The sequence below is a fragment of the Sus scrofa genome, chromosome 3 (assembly GCF_000003025.6).
Source record: "Sus scrofa isolate TJ Tabasco breed Duroc chromosome 3, Sscrofa11.1, whole genome shotgun sequence".
In the NCBI taxonomy this organism is placed as follows: domain Eukaryota; kingdom Metazoa; phylum Chordata; class Mammalia; order Artiodactyla; family Suidae; genus Sus; species Sus scrofa.
In genome coordinates, this window is record NC_010445.4 from 63,969,166 (window position 1) to 63,994,692 (window position 25,527).

The 25,527-nt window shown below is 41.0% G+C and overlaps 1 protein-coding gene across 5 annotated transcripts in view; it reads right to left on the reverse strand.

Annotated features, from left to right (window-relative positions):
* CTNNA2 (catenin alpha 2) overlaps positions 1 to 25,527 on the reverse strand; it is a 1,212,918-nt gene that overhangs the window by 764,093 nt on the left and 423,298 nt on the right. For all 5 annotated transcript variants that reach the window (XM_021088202.1, XM_021088201.1, XM_021088200.1 and 2 more), the window contains one exon: positions 9,166 to 9,369. In XM_021088202.1, the coding sequence (XP_020943861.1) occupies positions 9,166 to 9,369 (204 nt within the window). The remainder of the gene's footprint in view (positions 1 to 9,165; positions 9,370 to 25,527) is intronic.

Genomic DNA, 25,527 nt, shown 5'->3' on the forward strand with positions numbered 1-25,527 from the left:
TAGGATGGCCAAAGCTGATGACTTGGCAGTCAACTATGTCAACAATCTCCCCTCATTGACTGAGTCCCAGACAGCCCCTTCCTGTCTCATGGTGTTCCTTATTCTTCTTCATCATATTGACTGACTTTATACAATTCAAAACCAACTCTCAAGGACTCAGTGAAGGGGGGTGTTTGATAAGGAGAGAAGCCAGTTAGAATGCTAAGCATGGGACTTAGGTTTGCTGTTAGAGTAGATTTTGATGACATCTTCTGTTCCAGTGTTGATTTTCTGTTCTTTCTATCATAAGAAGAGTGCCTTATAGAAATCCATCATGGATAATGGGACTGATAACTACACAAGGGGTTGAGACAAGAGATGACCAGCTCCTGCTCCAGAATTCACCAGCAATACCACTCTGGACACTTTCAATGATCCCTCTTTCTTCATAATCCCAGGCTGGTAGCAAAAAGGAAGCTCGTGTCCCAGCCTGTCAGGTAAACCCGTGTTCCTCCACCACACAACCCCCAGTCCTGCCTTCCCAGTCAATTCTCTTGGTTCCATCATTGCATTTACAATGCTCCCTTGAATTTCCTGAAGGATAACTGATAACCTGTGTCTAATAATTGCAAATCTTTAGCCCTTGTAGTTCTGATCTATAATTGGTTTTTGTTGCCAACTGTCAATCATAGTGACTTGTTTCATTTTGTTTTCAGTGATTCTGAAATGTTAATTGCTGTTCCTTGTAACTTGTGGGAATTCTTTGAGGCCAGACTTTAAAGCGTATTCCTCTAGAGAGGATTGACTTGCTTCTGCCAGAGACCTGGCAACCCACCATCTAGAATGTGTTAAAATGAAAGCTTGAATAGACTTTAGGTCACCCTAGAATATAGAGTCTGACCCCAAAACTCAGTGACTGTGAGATCATGGTTAGAAATTCTTAGGGGCAGAGGAGAGGCTCTTTTTTTCTGCTTTTAAAAAGCCAAGACAGCATGTATTTCCATTGCTTCTCTCTGCATGGAAGTTTTATTTTCTTTTGCCCTCAGTGTCACCATCTGAGAATCCAGGCATTACACTGAGGTCTGAATCTGCCTGGCCATCCAGCTGGTCACAGACTTTGTCTCCTGTTCTTTATAAACTGTTCTGTTGAAAACCCAAGTCTAGACTAGGAAGAATCTGCAGACCCATCTCTAGTTTATTGTTTTCTTGTCATTTCTCACCTCTAACTCCCTGATATTCTTGTGAGTTCATCCATGCATTGAAAAGAATTTTAAGAAATTCTACCAGGCACACAGGCATTAGCAGGAAGAAAGAGAGAAAGAAGAAAAGAGAAGGCTGGAAGAGGGGGAGCAAGGAGGGGAGTCACTGATTGCTCAGAACTGCTCTTGCTCCACAGAGAAGTTACTAGGCAGCCCTGAAGTTGTTATGACCCCCTCACCGCTTAGACTTAATTCATTACAGAACTAAGACTGGGGCCTCATTTTGATGGTAAGGCTCCCTGCTTTTAATTCTGCTAAACTATCACAGTGGGGGACAAGGGAGGGTTTCATGTTGGAAGAACTTTTCCTGGCTAAGGGGATGGTATGTGAGATTACACAGAGAATTGACTTTCATGATCCAAGAGAAACAAATCTAGTTAGACCCATCTGTCCTGGGATCTTATTTAATTGTACATCATGAGCTGATAAGTAATAACAAACCCACGTATAAAATGTTGCACTTTTCAAAGGGCCTAAATCCCCCACCAGGATAACTGTCCCAAATGTTGGGTCCTTTAAGACCAAGGAGACCTGCCCTGTCTCCCCTGGGAGAGGTCTGTTACCTACACCTGTGCTCCACAACCACCATAGAAGTAAGCCCAGGTTACCCTAGTGTCAGCCCACCGCCTGCCAGTCTGAATCTCCTCCTGAAGCCTCTCAGGACATTCTCATGATCTGTAGGATACTTGATTCTGGTGCGACATCTCGTGTACTCTCATCTGCATTCTTCCCTCCAAGGACTATGTCCCATCCGCATGGCTGGACCGTGCCCTGCCCCCCGTGCCTGACTGAGTGCCACCCAGCACGTCCCTCCACAACACTCCCTTGGCTTTCTGAGATCCCACCGCAGCAAAGGGATACAATAACAAAACAGGAGGAAGATTTGAGATTGCATTAGTCTCAGGAGACCTCTAGGGTCACTCTGAACACTTTCTGGAAAAACAGGCAAATGAGACTACAAGCTCCATAATTCAAGGACGGAAGCCCTGGGCACTGTCCAAAGGATGCCCAGCCCAACCACATGTTGGTGGAAGAGTAGCTTCAAAGGACAGTTTGGGGTTTTTTGGCCACATCCGTGGCATGTGGAAGTTCCTGAGCCAAGGATCAAATCCGTTATCACAGCAGTAACCAGAGCCGCAGCATGGACACCACCAGACCCTTAACTGGCTAGGCCACCAGGGAACTCCTTCAAAGGACAGTTTTAGATGTCAGAGAAAGAATTGGGGAACAGATTGTACTCACTGTTTGAGCAGGAAAGAAACGAATTTGGAAACTGTCTCCTCATGGCAGCAAAGGTTTTACATGAAAAGCATAACAGTACAGGTGAATTTAAAGTTCAGAATTAATAGAGATGTGGGCACTGAACATATCGGAAGGCAGAGAATAGAAAGAAGGGAGAGAAGAAAGATTTCAAATAAGGAAAAGGCAAAGGAGATCTCATCAAAGGCACAAAACTTGGGATATCAGGATTCTTTCCCCTACATGAAAACTACCATCCCATTAAGGTAACTCTTAATTTCCCCTAAAAATAGAGAGCCAATATGGGGAGGTATGGGCAACACCAGGTCATATATGGCCCATAAGCATCTTTAAACATTATTTTCTGCTTTATTTTACGCCAAATCTTTTAGTAGAGAAACTTATAATTGGCCAAAGTGGCTTTTTTGAATTTCACCCCTTTCTTTACATGATTACAGAAAGAAGAGAAATGAGAAGGCCTAGTTTATACTGGAAACAAATTTTATAGTTAATCAATAGCCTCATTCTTCCATGATAACAACTACTCAGTCTTTCTTCTACCTCCCCATTCGGGAGGAATCTGACATTCCAGCAATTTCTATGACAAAGTTATCTTTCAGTTGACACGGCCTTCAGAAGCTTTCATTGTCCCCCTCTGGGATCTGGGTCAACTTCAACTCCTTGAACTTGTCTGCCTGTCCACTTCCGAGCCCCTCTCCGCTGTCCTACATAGAGCCACCTTATAGAGATTCTGATATGAAAATCACATTTATACAGAAAACCAATCAAGTACAGAAAACAATACCTAAGATAATTTTAAATGGAGCCTTGGAGGCATTTAAATTGTCTTAGAAAATGTTCACTGCACAAAGTTTTCAGGGAGCACAAAAACCATGACACTGTGTTCTCCTTGCCTTCTCGCTCTGCTTCTCGGTCAGCCTTTAGAATCTACATCACTCCTCCCTCCTTTCAGCACCAGAAGCCTTGCCTCTTTATCTTTTCCAAGACTCTTCTGTAAAAATACTCTCAGGATGAATTGCTTCTACATGAATGATTGCGTATTTATTTAATAAAATGCTATGCAGCCGGTAAACATACGGTTTGAGAAGGTTTATTGATCTGGTAACATAGTCACAATATATTAAGTCAAGAAAATAGATTGCAAATCACCATTTACAAAGAGTCCAATGTTTAAAACTCAAGGTACAATGTATGTGTGTCTCTGTATGTGTATAAATGTATCACTCATATGAGGTTAAAGAGCATTGGAAAGACATACAAGATAATCAATAATGGAAAAATAAAAGAGAATTTCATGGCAATGGTATGTATCAGAAGTCCCAGGACAGTCATAGGAACTCTTAGAGTTGGTGCACTCTGCAACGTACCAAAGCAATAGTAAAAATTTACACACGATAAAAATTTTAATGTATAGAATTATTTTAAAAGATTATCAACAACGATTATCCTTAGGGGGTGAGTTTCTAAACTGATTTCCTTTCATTCTTTGTGTTTTATCCTTTACAATGAACATATATTTCTTTTGCAACGTGAAAAAAAAAAAAAAAAAAGCAGTGTAAAGCCTACTATTTTCAGAGCGCCCCAGGCCCTGGCTATCATGCCACATGTTCCTCTCCTAGTGTATGTTGAAAGCTTGGTGGAGTTTGGGCCAGAGATCTCATTTCCAACCTCGACCTCTCACAAACAGAATCCAACAGGAACTCTCTTTCCATTAAATTGACCTATCGCAAAAGTTATGACAATGACCCTTCAGGCACTTGTAAATATGTACGTATGTTCCCACATCAACTTGTCCTCCTGGGCTTTTAACACGTGCATTGCATCAGTGGTTTACCAACTGTCCCCAGGGATTCACTGAAGTGCAGCAGGAGAGTTGAAAAAAGAGTCAAATATTTCATAAAAATATATAATTTGAATTATTCATAAAAATACAGTTATAAAGTAACCTGCCACATCTTAACAGAGCTGAGACGGGAAAGTCATCCCTTTATGTCACCTGATTCTCTGCCATCATGGTGCAAACTTGTCTTTAATTGTGCAATTAAGAAAATTGTGGTTGTGCATTAGTCATTAAAAAACAACCCAGAGTGTTTTCGTCTGTGAAACTGAACCAAGAAGTAAGACAGCACCACAGAACACAAGGTCCAGGCATATCTGTTCGATAACTGCTCATCACAAAGCCTCGCTAACGCCTAAGAGTGCGCTGGGTACTAGGAAGTAATGGTTTAACACATCTCCGTATTGTTCAACCTTTACTTTTAATACTTAGAATAAAAATTATATCTTTTCAGTTTTTTATATTTATAAGAATGTGAAGCATACTGGGGTATTGCAGTGATGTAACTTTGAAACAATATTTTTCTACTTAACTCCCTTTTCAAATGTAATCTGTCTAGCAGAGTATCCAGGCATTGCAAACGGAGCTGTTTACAAAGTGTTACTACATCTGAGTAAATCAGAATTTTCTGTGCAACCAAAAGCAAATGAAGATATTAAAGCTGAAGATACACCCTAGGATGGCCGACATGACTGCAGCTGTCAGGCACACAACCCAGTGTCCATTTGATGGTCACAAATAGAAATTGAGCGCTTTATGCCACTTCTACCACTTGGCACAAGCCACCAATCTTTCATGAATTATTTGGGGGGTTCCTCATCTAGTCTCCTGCTTTTTTACCTCTTGAACTCCTATGATCTATCCTCAACACCTAAGCTATGGCGTTTTCAACTCAACACTCTCCAATGGTCTCCAGTTCCATTAAAGCACAAGTCAAATTCTGAATAACGAGGCACAAGACTCTGCTTAGTCGGACACCGTGTCCCCTTGTGGACCCCATCTCTGCAGTCCCCTCACTCCTTTGCAACACGAGCCTCCCCAAGAAGGTTCCTCCAGAGCCCAGGCACCTTCTCGACGCCAACGCGCTTAACCTTGCAGCTCCTTCCCCCTCCAGTTCTCTCAGCTCCCTCCTCGCCTGAAGATCTTTAACCCAGTGTCATCTTCTCCATGAGCCCTTTCCTGGGTCTTCTTTTATTTTTCCTTTTATGGCTGCTCCGAGGCATATGAAGTTCCTGGGCCAGGGATCAGATCCAAGACGTAGTTGTGACCTAAGTCGCAGCTGCGCCAATGCCGGATCCTTAACCTGCTGCACCCGGCTGGGGATTGAACCTGCATCCCAGCACTCCCAAGACACCTCTGATCCCACTGCACCACAGTGGGAACTCCCCTGATCATCCTTACTTACACCTGCACCCCATGCTACTACCCCTTGGGTTTTATATTTCCCTGTTTCACTTGCCATCTGAGACAAGTCTTGCTCAAGGTATTGACTGATGGATTGATTGACCATTTGGCTCTCCCCAATTTGTCTTTCATAGTCCCAGCTCCATGAAAGCAGAGAATTGTGTCTCCTTTTTTTCCCTTTTCTCTTCCCAGAATCCTAAAACAGTATTGGGCACAAGTAGCCAGACACACAATACATGTCCATTAAATGAATACAATATTGTAAATTCAAATCCATAACAAAATTCTTCTCAAAAAAATACCATGGTTCCTATCATGGTGCCACTTTTAAGGGGGGGGGTCTTTGGATGAAAAAGGAGTTTTACTGTCACAGAGAAAAATCTGTATAAAATTATAAGCCCCAGATACAAGTTTACATTTTCATTATTCTTTGTATTTATTTACAGCACTGAGCATAATACTCCAACAATCACCCTGAAGGCACAGATCCAACGGTCACACATCTTTGTGGAGAGGTCTCCCTCTACCCATTAGTCTCCACCTCTACAATAATGACGCGCTATTTAAAGGGGGGTTATTTTTAAGAATCTACTCTGGGTTACACTGTAAACTTGATTAAAAAAAAATTAAGGCCACCAAGGTCTTCTTAAAACCATTCCAACAGTCTTTTCTAGCACTGCCACACGCTGTGATCATAAATTTGGCCACATGCATCTGTTCACTCAGAAACAGTTTCTTTTATGAGCAGGATCTTGTTACATCTTCCAATCACACTCAAATTGATCAACTTGAATATACTTTTGTGGAAATATCTAACAACTGCTGCCTTACTGACAGCAGTGTATTCATGAGGCTAAAACATGGCTCAGGTCCCTTGCAGACAACTTTCTCCTAATCATTTGGTATATAGCTTTTTTCCCCTAGTGTCCATCCTCCTCCATTCCACACCACTTGGCATGTGTGTGTGTGATTTTTAGAACAGCTTCACCGACAAGTGAGCATTCGAAGTTGAGTCTTCATCAGGAACAGATCAGAGGGATTTTAGAATCCAGAAGTGTCAGTTATGCCATTTTTTAAATCTCTTCCTCTCAATCTAATGACTTCTTTATCCTAATGCTACTGCCTAGCACATTAAAATGAAAATCTGCAGGGTGATAAATTGATAATACCTCTATTTCCAGAGCTTACAGAATTAAAAAATAAATTTCTTATAACAGCCGAGTCACAATTGACTAAGTTATTGGTTGCCATTAACTACAATAGGCTTTTCAGCCCAGGCATAGAGATGTATAGTGCTTTTTACGTTAATACATGCTATATCAAAATATAAATTGGACCTGTGGCAGTAGAAATGAATGCACTAGACAGAGCTTATGGAGCTGGTCTAGCTGCATCCAATTCTACCTTGAAATCATAAGAGAAGTGTGAAGTCCAAATAAATTTTATACACTTTATAGAAAAGTCAATAGGAGGTGTTTTATTTCAGCCTTTGATCGTGGTGGTTCAAAGTGAATAGAATTTGCACACTTTAAAACATAAGTGCTATGCCCACCTATGTATTATCTGTAACCATATCAAAGCAGAAGCCAAGTTTTCAATAAAAATCCAAAACATTGCTGCCACACAAGGTTGTGAACAGAAAAAAAACAAGCACCTGGAGTCAATAAAACACAAAAAAATCCATCAGCTCTGCTGATCTGCACGAGCTCATACTGGAAGAAAAAACTTTCACTTGACAGGATTCTAGATAACAAACTGAAAATTACGTGTCTGTCCCATCTCCAGCAAGTCTTCTTTAATCACATTCTGTGATTAAAGGAACACAGGAACATACTTCTTTTTCTGATTTATTTATATTCAGATCTTAACCATCACTCTGATCTCTGCCGTTTCTGCTTCCTTTTTTGGCAGTAATTTTTCATTGCTAGAAATACCATCCTGCCTTCACATAAAACCAAATTCCACATACAAATCATTAGCCTGTTGCCATTCTGTTAAAAACAAACAGAAGCCCAGATTTTATAAGCCTTCCTTTTTGTTAAATCCCTCATTCAAAAGATGAACACAGGATGGGAGCCACTGGCCATCAACATCTCTAGATTGACCTTGCACAGAACCTACAGACCAAGATCATAGAAAGTGTTGGCCCTCCAGGTCCTAGGGAGAGAGAAGTCCTCATAAGCCAGCTGGGTACCACGGGAGATGTCCACACCTTATTCTTTGTGTGCTGAAATTGGGCAAGTCTTCCAAAATCAGAGCATCTGAAGGTGTATGGAAGGAAACAGATTGGGGCTTTCAGTAGGGCCTGCTGCAACTTTTTGTTTTCTACATCAAAGTTCTCCAAAGGGTCCTGCAAGAACAGCTCAGTGTCTGGCAATACTGACTCCTGGCTTGACCCCAGGGAGCCTACATGGTAGATAGGGATGAGAGCAATAAGAAGAATCAGGCTGGAGGGAAGGACATAGTTCATTGCTCTGTCTCAGCCTTGCCTGAGGGTGTTCCAACAGTACCCACGGTGAACTTCGGAAACTAATAGATTTTTCAATGTCCCCATTCCCCATCTGACAACTATAGGGCCTTCCTTTAACATATAATATCAAGACCTCACTACAATTTCCCACTTTATGCTGACTTCTCTCAAACCCAGGAGTCCAGTACAAGAGGCGTTCTTGCTCATTCATGGTTGCAAGCAATGGGCATCAACAACATCACCTCTGATGAGTGAATGTAGCAAATCAATATAAGCATAATTCAGTGTCTTTCAAAACAAAGAATATAGATTTCATCTAGTTTTCAAGTACGCAAGAAGTAGCACATGCTATACCTTTAGCATAAACAGCTCTGGTCTCTGCTGCCATATCACTAGCTAGTAATAGCACCTATGTGAAAACCTGGAGACTCCTTCCCCAAAAGAATTTCTAAATGCACAGCGAATCAATAAGCTTACCCCAAGTTGCACTGCAGTAGAACTTTCCAACTGAACCAACTCTGTACAAACATTTGAAAACCTATCCCACTTCTTAATGCCTTTTAGGGATGAGGATCGGCATCCTCTATAGCCAACCTTGGCTTCCAAAGCTCTCTGTGTAAAGAGGCCTTCAGGATCCCCTTAGTTATTTCCATCCACCGTCTACTTTTGCCAACTGAAATCTTACCAAAATCAAAGGCCAGCCACTAAAATGACCCAGAAATCACCCAAGCAAAAAGCCAGAGTTTTCCTATGAAACCTCTTTCACCAATCTCTTCCAATCTACCAATGCACTCTGAGACCACATCAAGACCTGACTCTCCAAAGTAACTCTTGGGTTTCACTAGGCTCAGGGGATCACCTGGCCTCTTTCCACGCTGTGTAGGCTCTCCATGTAGCCACCAGATGGCGCACCAGAACCCCCAGCGGAAGGCGCGGGCCGGGAGCCCGGGACTTACGTTGTTCATGTATTCGCTGAGCAGGTCCTGCAGCGCCTGGCGCACGGCGTTGCACTCGGCCACGATGCGCTCACGCCTGTCATCCCGGGTGCACGAGGAGTCGGCCATGAGCGCCGCGCCACTGATGATGCTCTCCAGACGCTCCTCCAGGGACGGCCGGAACCGGGCCTCGCTGAATGTCATGGGGTCCAGGATGATCTTGTTCTGAAAGTGCAGTAAAAAGTAAAATAAAATCAGCAGAGAAGAGGCGATGGCCTCTGCATCCTGTTTTCTACGCCAGAAATTTCTGAGGCCAGGACACGAAACTCTCCGTGTTGAAGAAAGTAGCTACTTTAGACGAATGCTAACAGGGCCTTGACAACGTCTCAACTTTCTGGAAGATATTTTGTCCTGAATCTAATCTTCAAAGAGATTTTGTTTCTTCATAGAGAATACGCCCCATTTTGTTTCAAGAATGAGTTCTTGGCAAAGGCGATCTTAACAGACAGGTTTTCAAATGAGATTGTGACACTGGTCTGACTTTTTTTTTTTTTTTTTTTTTTTTAATTTGTAGCCTTCAGGGAAAGCACATTTCAAGGGAGCGCTTTGGGGGAAGATTTTAGAGCCAGAGGCTAGAACACAGTTTATAACCAACACTTTTAGGATGCATTAGTGGTGAGGAGTGTATACACTGCCTCTCCCCTCATGAGAAAGAGTTCCACAGCAGGATGCTTCTGAAACTTGAGCAACGAGCACCCAGCAGGCATACACGGTATAAATGACTACTGCTAGCAACTAATAGGAGTTTTATTTTTTGTTTTGTTTTTGGCCACAACCACAGGCATGTGGAAGTTCTCTGGCCAGGGATCAAATCTGCACCACAGCAGGGACAAGGCCAGATCCATAACCCACTGAGCCACCAGGGAACTCCACAACTAGTATATTTTGTATAAAAACTAGCATTCTAGAAAAGGGTTCAAAATATGTGCCCATGTATGTGTGTGTGTGTTTGTCCTAATTACTTGACAGTATCCTGATAAAGGCACTGATATTTTCTGAAGGCGCTTATATAGGGAAAAAATAGAAACATATCCTAAAAGGAAGGTATTACAGAGAATTTAAGTTCTTCACAGTTTTTCCCCTGTGAAGCTGAGGACCCTGGAACCATGTAGGCGGAAATGTCCAGAGGTGGACAGAAAATATGCATTCAGAATTCAACAGATATCTCAGCCTGTATAAGAATCCAGGAGTCATCAGGGCCATGTGGACACAAGGTCCTGAATGGTATCCTCGCAAAGCAAAGAGAACAAGAAGAGCAGGCCAAAGAAGGCCCAGTTGATCCAAATTTCCAAGGATTTACAGAAGGATGAGAATCAAAAAAGATCAAAAATGTAATTAGAGGGAAAGAAGAAGAAGAACCTTGAGAACAGCATTTCTAGCAAGTCAAGGGAGTGGAAAGACTGATGAAGTGTGTGGTAACTAATTGCAGGAAACAGAGAGGCAACGGTGACTTGGCCCAATGGTTGGTTTCCATGGGCGAACCCTTTTCTGTTGCAAACAAAAGAGATTGTTCCAACGATGTTAATCAAGGGGGAATGACTTACTGCAGGAAACAGTTTGTTCATGTGTCCTAGAGGGACACACTCAGAGGTTCAAGGACCAGCATGGTGGTGATGGCGTAAGTGATCTTCTGACCGTAGGATCCTTTCGGTGGGTGCCATTCCACTGCCCTTTCTTTTGATGTTCATCATATACATATATGTCATATAGATATATGTGATGTTCATCATTTACATGTCCATTTTTAGAAAGACAATTTCCCATGTCCGCAAATATAATACAGAAAGCAAATGAGAGTAGGTAGTTATACAATTGCCCACTTGCCACCTACTGAGTACCTACGAGTACTTCGTGCCTACTAGTGGGCTTAGTGTTAAAAAGAGGCTGAAAAGCATAAGACACTTTGTATGATTTTTTTTTCTAACAGGATATAAAATAACTGCTTAGTTATTATAAAATAGATCTGAGTATACGCTCTGAGAAAGTTTGCCTTAACTCTCCAAAGCTTCCTAAGGTATCTGCTGAAACCCGTGCTCAAAGCATCATTGGCTCTGATCCTCAGATTCCTGTTAAGAGGCAACTCTCCATAGCAGAGAGATACTTTTGGCACAAAAAAGAGGAGACCTGAGTAATGAATGAAGCAGGTGGTGACTTTGAAAGAAAGAAGCACCCACTAAACACAGACCAGGTCTGAGGTCCATGGGATCTTGGATTTCCCAGGGAATTATTCATTGGTCAAAGCTCTCACTTCAGGTTAAAGGGCAAATGTCTGAGGTCCTGCAAACAGGGGTAAGCTATTCTGGGGCAGGTTTTTGCATAAAGACTACCTTCACATTTGTACCTTCTTAGGTCTTAGACAAAGGATAATTTTTATTTAACTCAGTGTACTTAGATCCTATCCCTTGGGCCCGAGTAGCCCTCCAAAGAGTGTCCAAAAATCACGTGGAGGCCTTTTACTGTGGATGCCTTTGCAGGGTTCATATGGGTGAGATTCCCAAAGGAAGGTTGAGAGGGGGGCACCGGGGTCCTGCTCTGCCTGCCATCTATACTGGAGCTGCCTCTGCAATGACTCTTCCCACTGGGATCCATATGAATTCTCTCTTGCTCTTCCTCTGTCTTCCTTTCTACTGCTTTTCAGAGGATGCATTTAAAATAATTTTTAGGAGTTCCCGTCATGGCGCAGTGGTTAACGAATCCGACTAGGAACCATGAGGTTGTGGGTTCGATCCCCGCCCTTGCTCAGTGGGTTAACGATCCGGCGTTGTCGTGAGCTGTGGTGTAGGTCGCAGACGTGGCTCAGATTCCACGTTGCTGTGGCTCTGTTGTAGGCCGGTGGCTACAGCTCTGATTAGACCCCCAGCCTGGGAACCTCCATATGCCTCGGGAGTGGCCCAAGAAATGGCAAAAAGACAAAAAAATAATAATAATAATAATTTTTAAACTATATAACATGCATTAAGTCTTGATACTCTAATTAAATACCTGATCAAAATATAATTAGACTATTTTCCTTTATAAAGATGACTGATTTTCAAAGAACCCTTTTACAAAAACCTATATGAACATAAAACCATGAAATGTGTTTGTTCTGCTTTGAGCTTTCAGGAGACTCTTCAGAGTCGTATATCGGCTCTAGGAAAGATTTTTCCCATGCTTTTGGAATAAAATATACAGAAATGCCAGTATGATGGAAATATACTGAGGTAAATTCCAACTCTTCAATAAGGGCAACTGTAAAACAGTCTCTCTGCAGAACAAGGAAAATGTGCTATTGTCATTGTAACATTATTTCCTAAATTATTTTCCATGGAACAGTGAACTTAGAGATATAATGTTTTGATGAAAAGATAATTTTCCCTGACCAAATATGTTTTGGAAATACTGCATGGCCCAGGGTACATTAGCATATGAAATGCTTTGGAGAGTTTTTGCATTAAAGGAGCCAGTTTGCTGCAGCTTTCCTCAAACTTATTTGAGCATGGGGGAGGGGGCGGGCATCCCCTTTAAAATGCATGCGTTATGTATGAGAACCTAAGGAACACACTTTGGGAAATGTGGCAAAGGAGAATTTGCAGTGTAGGCAGAGTAAGCCTCCCACCTGCCATGCCCTGGGGCTGTCATGAAAGTAAATGCATGGAAACACTGAGCTTGAAAAACTTCGCATCAAAGTTACACTATTCATCACATTTCTAATGGAATTATTCATTATTTATAGATCACAGGGGAAAAGCTTTTAAAAATCTCCCTGGAAGAGAAACAATACATTTACAAAATTCCACTCTATATCCATGGTGGAGGTGGGCAACCCTTCAGTGATGGGTGTGAAAGGGTAAAAGGGAGAAGTCTCTTGGGAGAGAAAAAAGGCATAATAAAGGTAAAGGGCAGTGCACAAGTGGGAGCGTGTGTGTGTTTTCAGAAGACTGGAGAGATTTCAGACAGGCTATAGAAGATCAGAACACAGTAAGAAAAAAAAAGAACCCAAGGAAGCCAAGGACTAGAGGAAAAGGCTAACGACAATTGCTAAAGTGATTGGAAAAAACAAATTCCTGCAGCTGAATCCTGAGCAAGAAATGCAGAGAATGAAAGCCAAAATGGAGTGGAGGAGGAGTATTGCTTCTGCATTATTTGGGAGTGACTTTAAAAAAGAAACACTGCGGCCGGTTCTCTTTGCCAGCATGCTCCTGGGTCATTTCACATCAGCAAACAGATTTCATTTCCCAGCGTTAACTCAGCCTCCCCTCTCTGTATGACTGCCCTCTACTGGCCAGAAGGGGTGCAGCAGCAGCGTCCAGGCTCAAAACTCCTCTTCACTGTCAGAGGGGGAATATTTCATGGATAATATGCAAGCACCAAACAAAGAAAAGGCAAAGCCAAGGCTTCCTGCCTCTCTCTTTATGACAAAGGTGTGCTCCTGTGAGATTTTAGGCTGTTTCCAATTGTACAAACTTATTTTAGTCCACTGAGATTTTACATTTTAAATATCTTGTTTGCATTCTTAAAGCTCATTTAATCCTTTTATCCTTTTGATCTTTTAGCTCATCTTATAATATTAGTTCATTTTAAAATCTTGGGACTACACTTCTTTATCTTTTTCTTATTTTTTAAAAATAAGGCTTACTTTAATTTCTTTTTAATCTTGCCTATTTTCAGTCCCCTATTTGACCTACATAATTATTTTGGGTTTTGTGTTTTTACTTATCTTATTGCTATTAATATCTTTACTTTAAAAATTATTGTTTTCATTCTTACAGCTTATAGAGCGGCAATTGGAAAGCATGGCCATAAAGAGAACAGCCACAATAATTCACCCCCAAGCAAAGGAGGCTAAGATCCTTTCCTGCCATCGAGTTAGCACGATAATGGTCTCTCTAGTCCTACATAATTGATCTCCCATTTTTTTCCAATGTTGAACTCTATAAAAATTTTAACTTGAAATAATTCAGGGGACCATATAGCTCAGAACTACTTCCCAGAATAATTCATTTTCCTGTACTCACCCCATATAACTGTTAGAAGAGCACTGCTTCTAAATCCCACATATCATCCATTCTCTCTACAACGAGTAAAATTTCAGTACTATCCTGGGACACTGAGTTATACTTGGTACAAGCTCTGATACCACAGGAGGCAGCAGGGAGACCTCTGTCAAAGCAAGAAGTTGAATGCATCACAAACGGTTTGATAGGTCCACAATGATGTGTCCATGACATCTCTATCTTCATCCTCATCTTACTGAAGAGGAAGATGATGCCAGAGATCTTTCCCCAAGGTCGTTCAGCTAGGAAACAAGGACCCCCACATCTGAACACAGGGCTCTGACTTCAAGCCCAGTGTTTCTTCCAAGGTATCAGACTGCCCATATTCAGATGAAATGAGCCTAATAAATCATAATTATAAAAATGTTTCTTATTGTTTAAAAAAAAAAAAACCATGAAATTCTCCGAAACCAAATATAATGGCATAAGGATCATCTATCATACTGTCTTTTATGTCATCTGGGTCAACTTGCCCTTCCAATGGATAACTGAAATTATCACCATTCATTCAACAAACGGGTGCCAGCAACTGTGGGTGTCTGAGGGCACAGACTGGGGGATCCTTATTTCAAAAGGTTCACTGTCTAGTCAAAAATAAAAACAAAAACCTGCATAAGCAACTGTAATTTGGAAAATATACCGACAATCTTAAAAAAATGACTGATTGATGGGAATCTGCACAGTTGGGAGGAGAAAGGTAGTTACAGAGATCTTTCTGGAGGAGGTTATTCCTCAGGTGAACCTTCAAGAGTAAAAGGCCATTCACCAAGCAAAGTCAGAGGCAAGAAGAAGCAATGCAGACAGAATATGAAGTGTGACCGAATGCATGGAGGTGCAAGATATCACCGCAGGAAGAGTACCACAAGAGGTTTGCTGAAGCCCTAGTCTAGAGTGTGAAGTCTCAGGTACGGTGTCATGAAGGGGCCCCAAGAGACCCTCCTTGAAGAGAAACCTCTGCATGAGCACAGTTAACTGATCATCTCCATCTGCTACAACAGAAGATTCATCAGTTTCACAAGGAGCCACCTTCTAGCCCAGGCAGCCCCTGCCCACCACTGAGCCACTCCTGCCTATGGGGACATCTCCAACAGGCAACCTCGGCTCCTGTTCTGGCCTCCCCACTGGCCCGGCTGAGCCCTGCTCAGAACTGCGCTGAGGCTCTTCCTACACTGTCTTCTCTCCCATGTTCTTTTTGCACAGGTGTTTGACCTGCACTTCAGTCAACAAGCTCTCTTGCCCTATTTCTGCTGGTTCTCTTCCACTTTATCCTTTGCAGGCAATTCTTCTCTATACATCTAATATCATCTATATCTTGGCATTTGCTTCTCCAAGGACATGACCAAAGAAAAGAAAAGAAAGGAATAGGAGACCAAGTTGGTGAGGAGAACAACTTCCAGGTCCTGAAAAGCCTGTGGTGTCATATTCAGATGCTTTCACTCTGTGAGCATGCTTTCAGACAATGAAGAGTCGTCAAGAGTTTAATACAAAGGAGTAGCATGATCCTGTTTGGTGCTAGAAGGTTTTCCCTAGCAGTGAGGGAAGGCAGCTTTGGCAGGAGCAGGAGAAGGGAGAGGAGCAATCACCAAGGCTTCAGAACCCAGAAGAAAGATGGGCTGAGAACATGACTGTGTTTGTACAAAAAAGATAAAGGGCATGTATTGAGACACACTGAGAACACGAATCTGCAAAATTTGGAAAGATAGAGGCCGAGAGAATGAAGAAGGAGGAGTCAAAGATAAAACCCAAATTTCTGGCATGGGTAATATCAAAATGCAGACATCAGGTAGTTCGAGCCTGGGTGTCATCCTCCCATTTTATATATAAAGTTTTATTAGAATGCAGTCATCCCCCTTCCTTTACATACTGTCTATGGCTATTATCACACTGCAGTGGTAGAGTTTAGAGTTTAAAATTTAAGACAGAAACTGTGTGGGCCACTAAGCTTGGCATCTTTACTACTGGCTCTTTAGGAAAACATTTGCTGACCTTGAACAATTGTGATAGAATCGCAGATAAAGAAGAGCAGGTTTCGAGTGTCTATGACTCATTTAGGTGGGACAGTGTGGTGGAGAGTTGATCGTAAGTGTATACAAATGGACCAGCTCTGAAGAGTGAGGATCATCAGAATAAAAGCAGGAGTGGGAGCTGTGAGAATGGATGTGGTCACCCAAGGAGAAGAGCCAGAATGAGAAAAGCAGATTGAGAATGAGTCCAAAACACCCTGGGAAACCCTCACTGTGTAAAAGAGAAAAGAGTCCACAACGACATAGTAACTAATGGTCAGAGAGATCCAGCCAGACCCAGGAGACAGTACTGAGATGGGCGAACAGTAGGGAATTCTACAAAGAGGCCACATAAGAGCAAGGCCAAAAATGTCCACTGAAATTGGAAGCTAGGAAGTTATCAGTGATAAATTGTGTGCCTATATGTGTGTATCTGTGTCTACTGTACTTATTTATCTACAAATATTTCAACCCAAAAGCCACATCAGGCTCAATGGGAAGTAACAGAAGCACTCGGAGTAACGTTGAGATGAACTAAAGATATTTTCAAATTCATAAAAAGTATTTAACATTTTCCTGAAGGTTCTAGAAACGAGAAAGAACGAAATGGTATTAAAATTAGAAAGGAGAAGATAAAACGCCGTATTTCTGATCACAGATGTGCAAACTTAGAGCAAATGAGAAGCAACCAAAAATGTATGGCCAATTAAAAAAAAATTTCATGAAAGCACTTGTAATAATATGCAAAATCAATTGCCTTCATATGTATAAGAGCCATCCAATCAGAAGGGCAAATTTATAACAACAATACACAGAAAAACATACCTAGATGTCAACTAGATACATGACATGTGCCCAAGAGAGATGAATTGTTGATCCAGCCACTAAAATGCATTATTTCCTTCAGGTATCTTTTTTGCATGTATCATGCTGGTCACCAGAGTCCACAGAGCAGTCATCTCTCCACCTCAGACACTAGAGAAGCAGTAATATGTCACTCTTCCTACTTTAAGGAGGTATGGAAAACAGTGAACAATGATCAGGGATCAAGCTCTTAAAATGGTCCTTTATCCTGCTTTTAATTTGTGATCTGTCTCAAACCAGTCAGTAGGTATTATAATTTTTCTTTTTCTTTTTTCTTTTTTTTTTGTCTGCATCTGTGGCATGCAGAAGTTCCCAGGCCAGAGATCAAACCTACTCCATAGCAGAGACAATGCTGAATCCTCGAACCAATAGGCCACCAGGAACTCCTACAATTTTTCTACCAAGAAAAACATGAATATTTCTTAGTCTTCCTCAAGCTACAAATTAACCATATTAAAGCTTAATTTGTATCTAATGACACTCAAAGCAGTAACAGCAAGACTGGTGTACCTGGTAAGATCTGGAGTGTAAAGGTAATACATTTAACTAGAGCTATGTCAGTAGAAAGGCTATAATATACACATAACACTAATGCAGTTGTTTTATACCCACAGATTAAGTTCCCAAGATTTTTAATGCACAGCTGAGGAAGGTGAAGAAGTTTTTCTTTAGTAGCCAAGAAACTGCTTGTTAAAGGCTGGGAGAAAATCTTATTTATTATCTTTAGATCCTCTGGCTTTCAGTGTTAATTAAACTCTTTAGAGAACTACTTAATCATCTCAAATGTATATAGAATTTTCAAAATGCCAGGAAAAACAACAAAGAAAACAATTTGATAATACAAAGCATGGACCAGCTTAATCAATTGTTTTCCTAAATCTAATCTTACAAACACGGAAAAAGCAAATGCCAGTAGTATAAGTCCTGTGGTTTTCTTTGTTGTTTGTGACAACACTATAAGATAAATGCATCCAGGATTTTCACTGCATTCATAGTTCAAAGTAGCAACTAAGAAAAATAATAAATTGTGCTATTTTACCTCATAAACACCAGACCCTTACCACCTGCTGTCTGAACTGTTTCAAATCAAACAAGCAGAAGAAAGAACTCGTCAACTAGCCCTTATGCAGCCATTAGCTTTCATTTTTTTAAAGATGTCAAAAGAATTCTGAAAGAGGAAGGTAACATGAGTCAAATTCTTTCCTCTCAAGGAACATGTCATTCTGATATGCAGTAATTAAAACAATGAAAATCAGAAAACCTAAATGACCATGTATATTTCCATGAGGGAATATTTCTCCTTTAATTATTCTGAGCTTTTCCCTGTAATAGATAACAAGGAGGTACATGTCTGTATTTCCTTTCTTCTGCAACTCTGTATTTTTATTTTATTTTATTTTATTTTATTTTATTTTATTTTATTTTATTTTATTTTATTTTATTGTCTTTTGTCTTTTTTAGGGCCGCATCTGTGGCATATGGAGGTTCCCAGGCTAGGGGTCGAATCAGAACTACAGCTAACAGCCTACACCACAGCCACAGCAATGCCAGATCTGAGCTGCGTCTGTGACCTACACCACAGCTCATGGCAATGCCAGATCCTTAACCCACTGAGCGAGGCCAGGGATCAAACCTGCAACCTCATGGTTCCTAGTCAGATTCGTCTCCACTGCATCATGACGGGAACTCCTCTTCTGCAACTTTGTCATCACCCCTTCCTCCTGTTTACCACTGTGTATTTAAATTGTGTCCTTTGTCTTGCCTTTGGGTAAAACTGGGTAGGTTTTATGTTTCACAGATAACACAGCCCTTGCTTCTTTCCTTTTGTCCCCACGCGCAGAGTTCAGAAGTCCTTCTGTTTCTTGCTGCGTGAAGGAGTATAAAGCCATGTGGTCCAGCAGGCATGTTGCCCTAGCCTGGGTAGCCTGTGAAAATGACTGAAACTGCCCAGAGACAGGCTAGCTTTGGTTTAGCTTAGAGCTTCATGCTGCCTTGGCCTTGTTGACATGGTCTAGGTCACAGAGGTCACAGATAGGCCTTTGCGATCAACATTTGTAAAGGTATTTTTAATTTTATTTATTGTTATTGTTTTGCTGCACTGATACAATTCTAAACAAACAAATCAACAAGTCCCGGCAGAATCTATTGATTAGCTATTCACTGCAGTGTTATTTTTTTTTAAATGTCTATTATCCAGTTTAAAATATTTGACTTGTGGAGTTCCCACTGTGCCTCAGCAGGTTAAGGACCTGATGTTTCTCCATGAGGATGCGAGTTTAATCCCTGGCCTCACGCACTGGATTAAGGATCTGGTGTTGCTGCAAGCTACAGTGCAGGTCACAGATGGGGCTCAGACACCATGTTGCCATAGCTGTGGTGTCCCCTAGCCTGGGAACTTCCATATGCCACAGGTGCAGCCATTAAAAGAAACAATTAAAAAAAAAATCAACTAGTAACCCCTGATGAAGCCTGTCCCAGTTTCCCATTAAAATGCCTATAGATGGGACAGGGGACGAATTTTATAGCCCTGGAAATTAAGAAGGAAAGACATCTACCTACAATGAAGCATGGTCATAATTCTGGCTCTGAATGCTTTAAAAACTTTTTTAAAAGACTGAAGTCTGGGATCAAAGCATAAATCAAGACCATTTTAATAAATCAACTGAGGTGTCTAAATCAAAACCGTGTTATTTGTTGGGTTTTAAATACTATTCTGCCTGTAGTGTAGCAATAATCAACACAGATACATTTCCATCTTTTCATTCTGTGCCAAACTCTCTCCCAGTGACTCTTTCTGTTGGTACATAAAAAGTTTTTCATGGCCTCACTGGGGTAACATTTGAAACGGAAAATACGAAAGATACTGAGTTTTAATCATCGATTTTTCTATCCGGCTACCAAGAAATTCTATCATTTTGGATTTGCCTTCACTTAAAAAATTGGATAGTATCTTATTGCTTTCTTACACTTTCTTCTTGGACATATACTTAAAGATAAACTAATTACACCATTTATAATACACTGAAGATATTATCTGTAATTAAACAGTTCAGTTTAATTGGAAATAAATGACAAAGATAATGACTTGATAATTATGCAACACTTCTTATTATTAGATAGTTAATTTTTTAAAAAAAGAGAAATCTGTGTAAGGCCACATTAATTTCATTTGAGAAGAGAATCTGATACTTAGGAAGACAGAGTTACTTATTTACCAAGGATAATGGATGAAAATATCGGGTGAGGAAGTCCAGCTGTGGATTCCTCCTACTGGATATTTTGCTCTAGTAGAGGTTGGTTTCATTTTCTCTTATTCCATCATCTGTGTGTGCTGTTGAATGGCTGTGGGCATTTCATGGGCACAGTTGCAAGCTCTCACAAGAACACTCGTTAACAACCAGTCACAGGAAAGCAGGGTAAAATCATCCTTAGCTTTACATTTTGGATAGATTAGGAAGCATGTGTCCAAACTGCATTTAATCCAACTGAGTCTTCAGAGGGTCAAAGAAAGAAAACTGATTTTACTCTTTGGCTGATAACACAACTATATCATCACTTCATTCTCCTTATAGCTCCTACATTGTTGACCATCTTTTAGACCTAGTCTTCATCCTCCTTGACCTCAGTGTGGTCCATAGCATCATTTACAGTCCACTCCTTAAATTAAGCCTCACCTGCACTTCAGGAGACCCTGCTTTACTGTGGATCTCCTACTACCTCTCTGACAGCTTCTTCCCTCATTCCTTCCCCAGTTCTTCTTCCTTGATTTAGACGAGGAGCTGGAATATCTGAGGCCCCACTCCTTGTTTTCAGAAGTTCCCTCGGAGTTCCCGTCTTGGCGCAGTGGTTAACGAATCTGACTAGGAACCATGAGGTTGCGGGTTCGATCCCTGGCCTTGCTCAGTGGGTTGATGATCTGGCTTTGTCGTGAGCTGTGGTGTAGGTCGCAGACGTGGCTCGGATCCCACGTTGCTGTGGCTCTGGCGTAGGCCGGTGGCTACAGCTCCGATTAGACCCCTAGCCTGGGCTCTACAACCCCAGGCCTTAGCCATCACCTGTTTGTGAACAAGAACACAAACTCCACGTCCAGTCTTAACTCCTCGAGACCCAGGCCCTTCTCTATCCTTATACACCCATCACTGCCAGCTGAAAATCCATTCATTACCCCAGGTATAACATGTGAACACTTTATCTCCCTCCAAAGCCTAACACCCTCGTTTCTATGGAAGAAAAACAAGCCAGAAGGAAACAGGAACCCATAGTCTCGCTTCATTCTCCTGGAGCACTAATGAGAAATTAGAACCAATGAGCAATCCTCATTTGATAAATACAGGAACTATTGCTCACAGAGAGCGAGTGTCTTGCTCAAGACCACACAGTAAAAATCTTGAGTCTTTCTGATTGTAAAGCCCCTATGATTGAAACCTCATTCTCTCTCTCATGTTGAAAGATTAAGCAACCCTGTAATCAATGACCAGGTGTAAGATGGTACAGAGTTGGACAGCATGGCTTAGAATCCCGGCTCTAATTACTTCTAGCTGCACAGGTCGCTTAAATGATGCATGCCTTAGTTTCTTTACTTGAAAAACAGGAATAAAAGCAGTATCTATGCTATAAGGTTGATGACCAAATTAAATAATATATGTAAAGAGCTTAGACTACTATATGGCACATAGAATAGTACATTTTAACAATGAAGTCATTTAAAACAGCTCTTTGTAGTGTAATATTTTATATTTCCATTGTTATTCCATTCTCCATCCCTGATTCAGGCATTATCACCTCCCTCTTTCTCCCTCTATCATCAAGGCCTCCTTTCTTGGACAACTTATTTTTCCCTAACAGACCATTGTTAAAATTTTGCTTAATCATACTGCCCTTGCTGGCCCCAAACCTTCAATGGCTCACCAACATCTATAATCACCAACTACATGACAACTTAGAGACGTAGCTTATCTTACCTGGTGGTTCACCCATTCTATTCCTATCCTTCCTATTCTAAGATATGTCAAAATCCCCTTTGGAACTAAGCAGTGGGTTGCATTTTGCACCCAGTCTTCAGGATTGGGATGTCATTTCCAGCAAGTACATCCTCAGGAAATCAAGCTCACATCCATTCATTTCAAGCTTAAGATCCCTGGCCTTCAAGATTCTCCACAATCTGACATCAGTATCTGCCTCTCAAATGTTGTTCCCTGGGATTCTCCCCAAGAACCTTTGGTTTGAGGCAAAATGGTCTCTGACTACCTCATCCACCCAGAATGCTTCATGTGTACTGTGTTATCGATCCACCTCTCTTGCATATTTCAGCACCTTCCATCCTGCTGCTTTTCTTTCTTTCTTTCTTTCTTTCTTAATTTCTTTCTTTCTTTCTTTCTTTCTTTCTTTCTTTCTTTCTTTCTTTCTTTCTCTCTTTCTTTCCTTCCTTCCTTCCTTCCTTCTTTCTTTTTTCTCTTTCTTTATTTCCTTCCCTTCCTTCCTTCCTTTTTTTGTTTTGTTTTGCTTTTTAGAGCCACACCTGTGGCATATGGAAGTTCCCAGGCTAGGGGTCGAATCAGAACTACAGCTGACAGGCTACACCACAGCCACAGCAACACAGGATCTGAGCAGTGTCTGAGACCTACACCACAGCTCACGGCAATGTCAGATCCCTAAGCCATTGAGCAAGGCAAGGGATCAACCCTCGTCCTCATGGATACCAGTCAGGTTCATTACGGTTAAGCCAGGACAAGAACTCCCCCTGCCGCTTTTCTAAAGCTGGTGTTGACCCTATGCAGGGCAGGCTATCTTCAACTCTCTGTGTCCAAGGCTCCCTCCCTTAAGTACCATCATTGAACTCCCCATCAATTACCATGCAGCTTACCCATTTGGCTCTTATCTGACATTATCATTCATTGACAGTGGGGTGTGTGTACGAGAAAAAGACAGAGGATTGGGAAGAGATCACCCATTAAGGTGCTTTTCTTATGGTTGGTATCTTCTACTGCACTCAGCTGAGTGCTTCGCACATAAGTAGTTGATAAATATTTGCAGGTTAACAGACTGAGGGTTCATGAACAAATATGTCCTTTTTCCAACTTTTATCAAAAGGCTTCTGGAATGCAGCAGTCACCCAGTGAATTTAGTATCTGCATGTGGGTGGCCCTTCAGTTAGGGAGGCATATTTTGTCTACAGTGGTATTTGATGTGGCTCAGTCAGCTTAAGGTCCAGAATTATTGGGGTGGGGGCATATCCCCTTTCATGACAGTGAATGTTAGTTTGGCTTTCAGTGTGAGGCAGACTAGCGAAGGCTGCCAGATCTTTCTGTTGGCAAAACACTACTGTAAAATCCTTGATTCTGATCCATCCAAAAAGGGAAATATTTTAAGTTTCCATACCATGCAAAACTAAACCAACAGGCATTCACAACATGTGTGTATAAGCATAGAGAAATATTATATAAATAGGAGGGTATTATGGAAAGCAGCTGTGTGTCACAGAAACAAATATTCAACAAACATTTTAAAGTCTCAGATGAAGGTTTGACTAACCAGGGTCAGTAAACAATGACTCATGGGCCAAATGAGGTCTGTGATCTGTGGTATATGGTTCACAAGTTAAGAATGATGCTTTTAAATAGTTGAAAAAAACCACGGGCCTACCAACATGTTACGTTTCTAAAATCCTCTCCTTAATTACATCCTTAAATAGCAAAAAACAAACAAACAAAAAACAGGTAAGCAACCAGAGAAAAAAAATCAAGGTACTTGATTGAACAATTAGTTCTTGGATCATCAGTGGTTTACATTTGCCTAAGTTTAATAATAGGAGAAAGAAACTTCTTATCCCCCAAATTAGTTACACTCTATGTCTGTGATTTAGAGTGTTAAATTATCCATTTAAAACAGAAAGTCAATTTATATTTCTCAGAAGCAATTATGACTTAATTGCTGTTATCAACCTAATAAATTACTAGGTGATTTCCACAAACTGGTTATACACTCAAATTTCATGTCTGATAAAAGAATAATTGTATCAATATTCTGCAAATATGAAAAGGAAATTGGTTCAATGGCCACAAGGGAAATGCATCCACCTTGAGTGTAAACTCATCTATCTTTCTCTGTCTATTTTTAAGCAGGCAAATTAAGATGGGAAAGAGTTTGTGTCTCACAGGAATAATGTGCAATATGTTAACTGCTTTTTAAGAAACCTAGCAGGGTTTGAGAAATATTCTTTGTGCTTAATGAGGATGTCATGTTATCCTCTGAACTCTTGATTTTGACATAGGTAGATCGATAGATAGATTATATATGTGTAGATAGATTAGATATATAATATATACTGATGACAATGATGACAATGTAAATCAGAGAGAGTCTTTGCATAATATGTAAACACAGACACCTGAAAAGGGTTAACCCAAAGAAGAAGACAATGGATACGCCTTGGAACATAATGGAATGTTTATGAAGGCATGTCACATCTATAGAAGAGAAGTTGATGTGGCATATTTGCAATAGTCCAGAAGGCTGAGAAGAAATTATGGGCCTATAAACTAGAGCCACTAAGATTAAAATAGGGAGCATATTCATTTCTATATCCACTCAGCAAACATTTATGCTAACTGTGAGGATGAGAGCATGAATGAGATCTGGTCTCTGTCCTTCTGGTGCTCACATCTGGAGAGACAGAACTGGTAACAGAGTAACATATTTAATACTAAAATGCACAAAGTATGATAGTAATAGAGAAGGAATAGTGATTTAGTTATTAGGAGACTGATGGACAGTTTCAAAAATATAAGGCACATTGGTAGGAATGAGTATAAATTTATTAGGTCAAAAAAGGGAAGGAAGATCAGAGAGAGGAAATATTACGAGAGGGAACATGTGAATGAAAGAGCAATGGTCCATCTGAAGAATAATAAATAGTTAATTATGACAGAACATAGCATGGAAGGTGAGGGAAAGGAGGCTATGACACAAAAGGAGTAGTCAGGGCCCTACTGAAATGATCTGATGCTGTGCTGAGAACTTTAAAGTTTATTAAAGATGGAATGTCACTGGCAAATAAAATGTAACACTTGATTTGCATTTTGGAAAAGCAAGACTTGCAGAGATGATGGAATGTAAGAGGAAGATGCTGGGGACCAGAGCAACCAGTGAGGAAGTTATTTGAATGATTCAGGCCAAAGTATGGGCCTGAAAAAAATGTGGTCATAAACATGAAGGTGAGAGGACCAAGTCAAGAGTTGTAAAAGGAACTGAACTCATAGGATTTCAAAATTAACTGGGAAGTGGGTAAGACTCTCAGTTCTCGGTATTGAATGGCCACATTCAAAAAGATCACGCCTCTATCTAAAACAAGAACCGGAGTTCCGATCATGGCTCAATGGAAATGAACCTGGCTAGCATCCATGAGGATGCAGGTTCGCTCC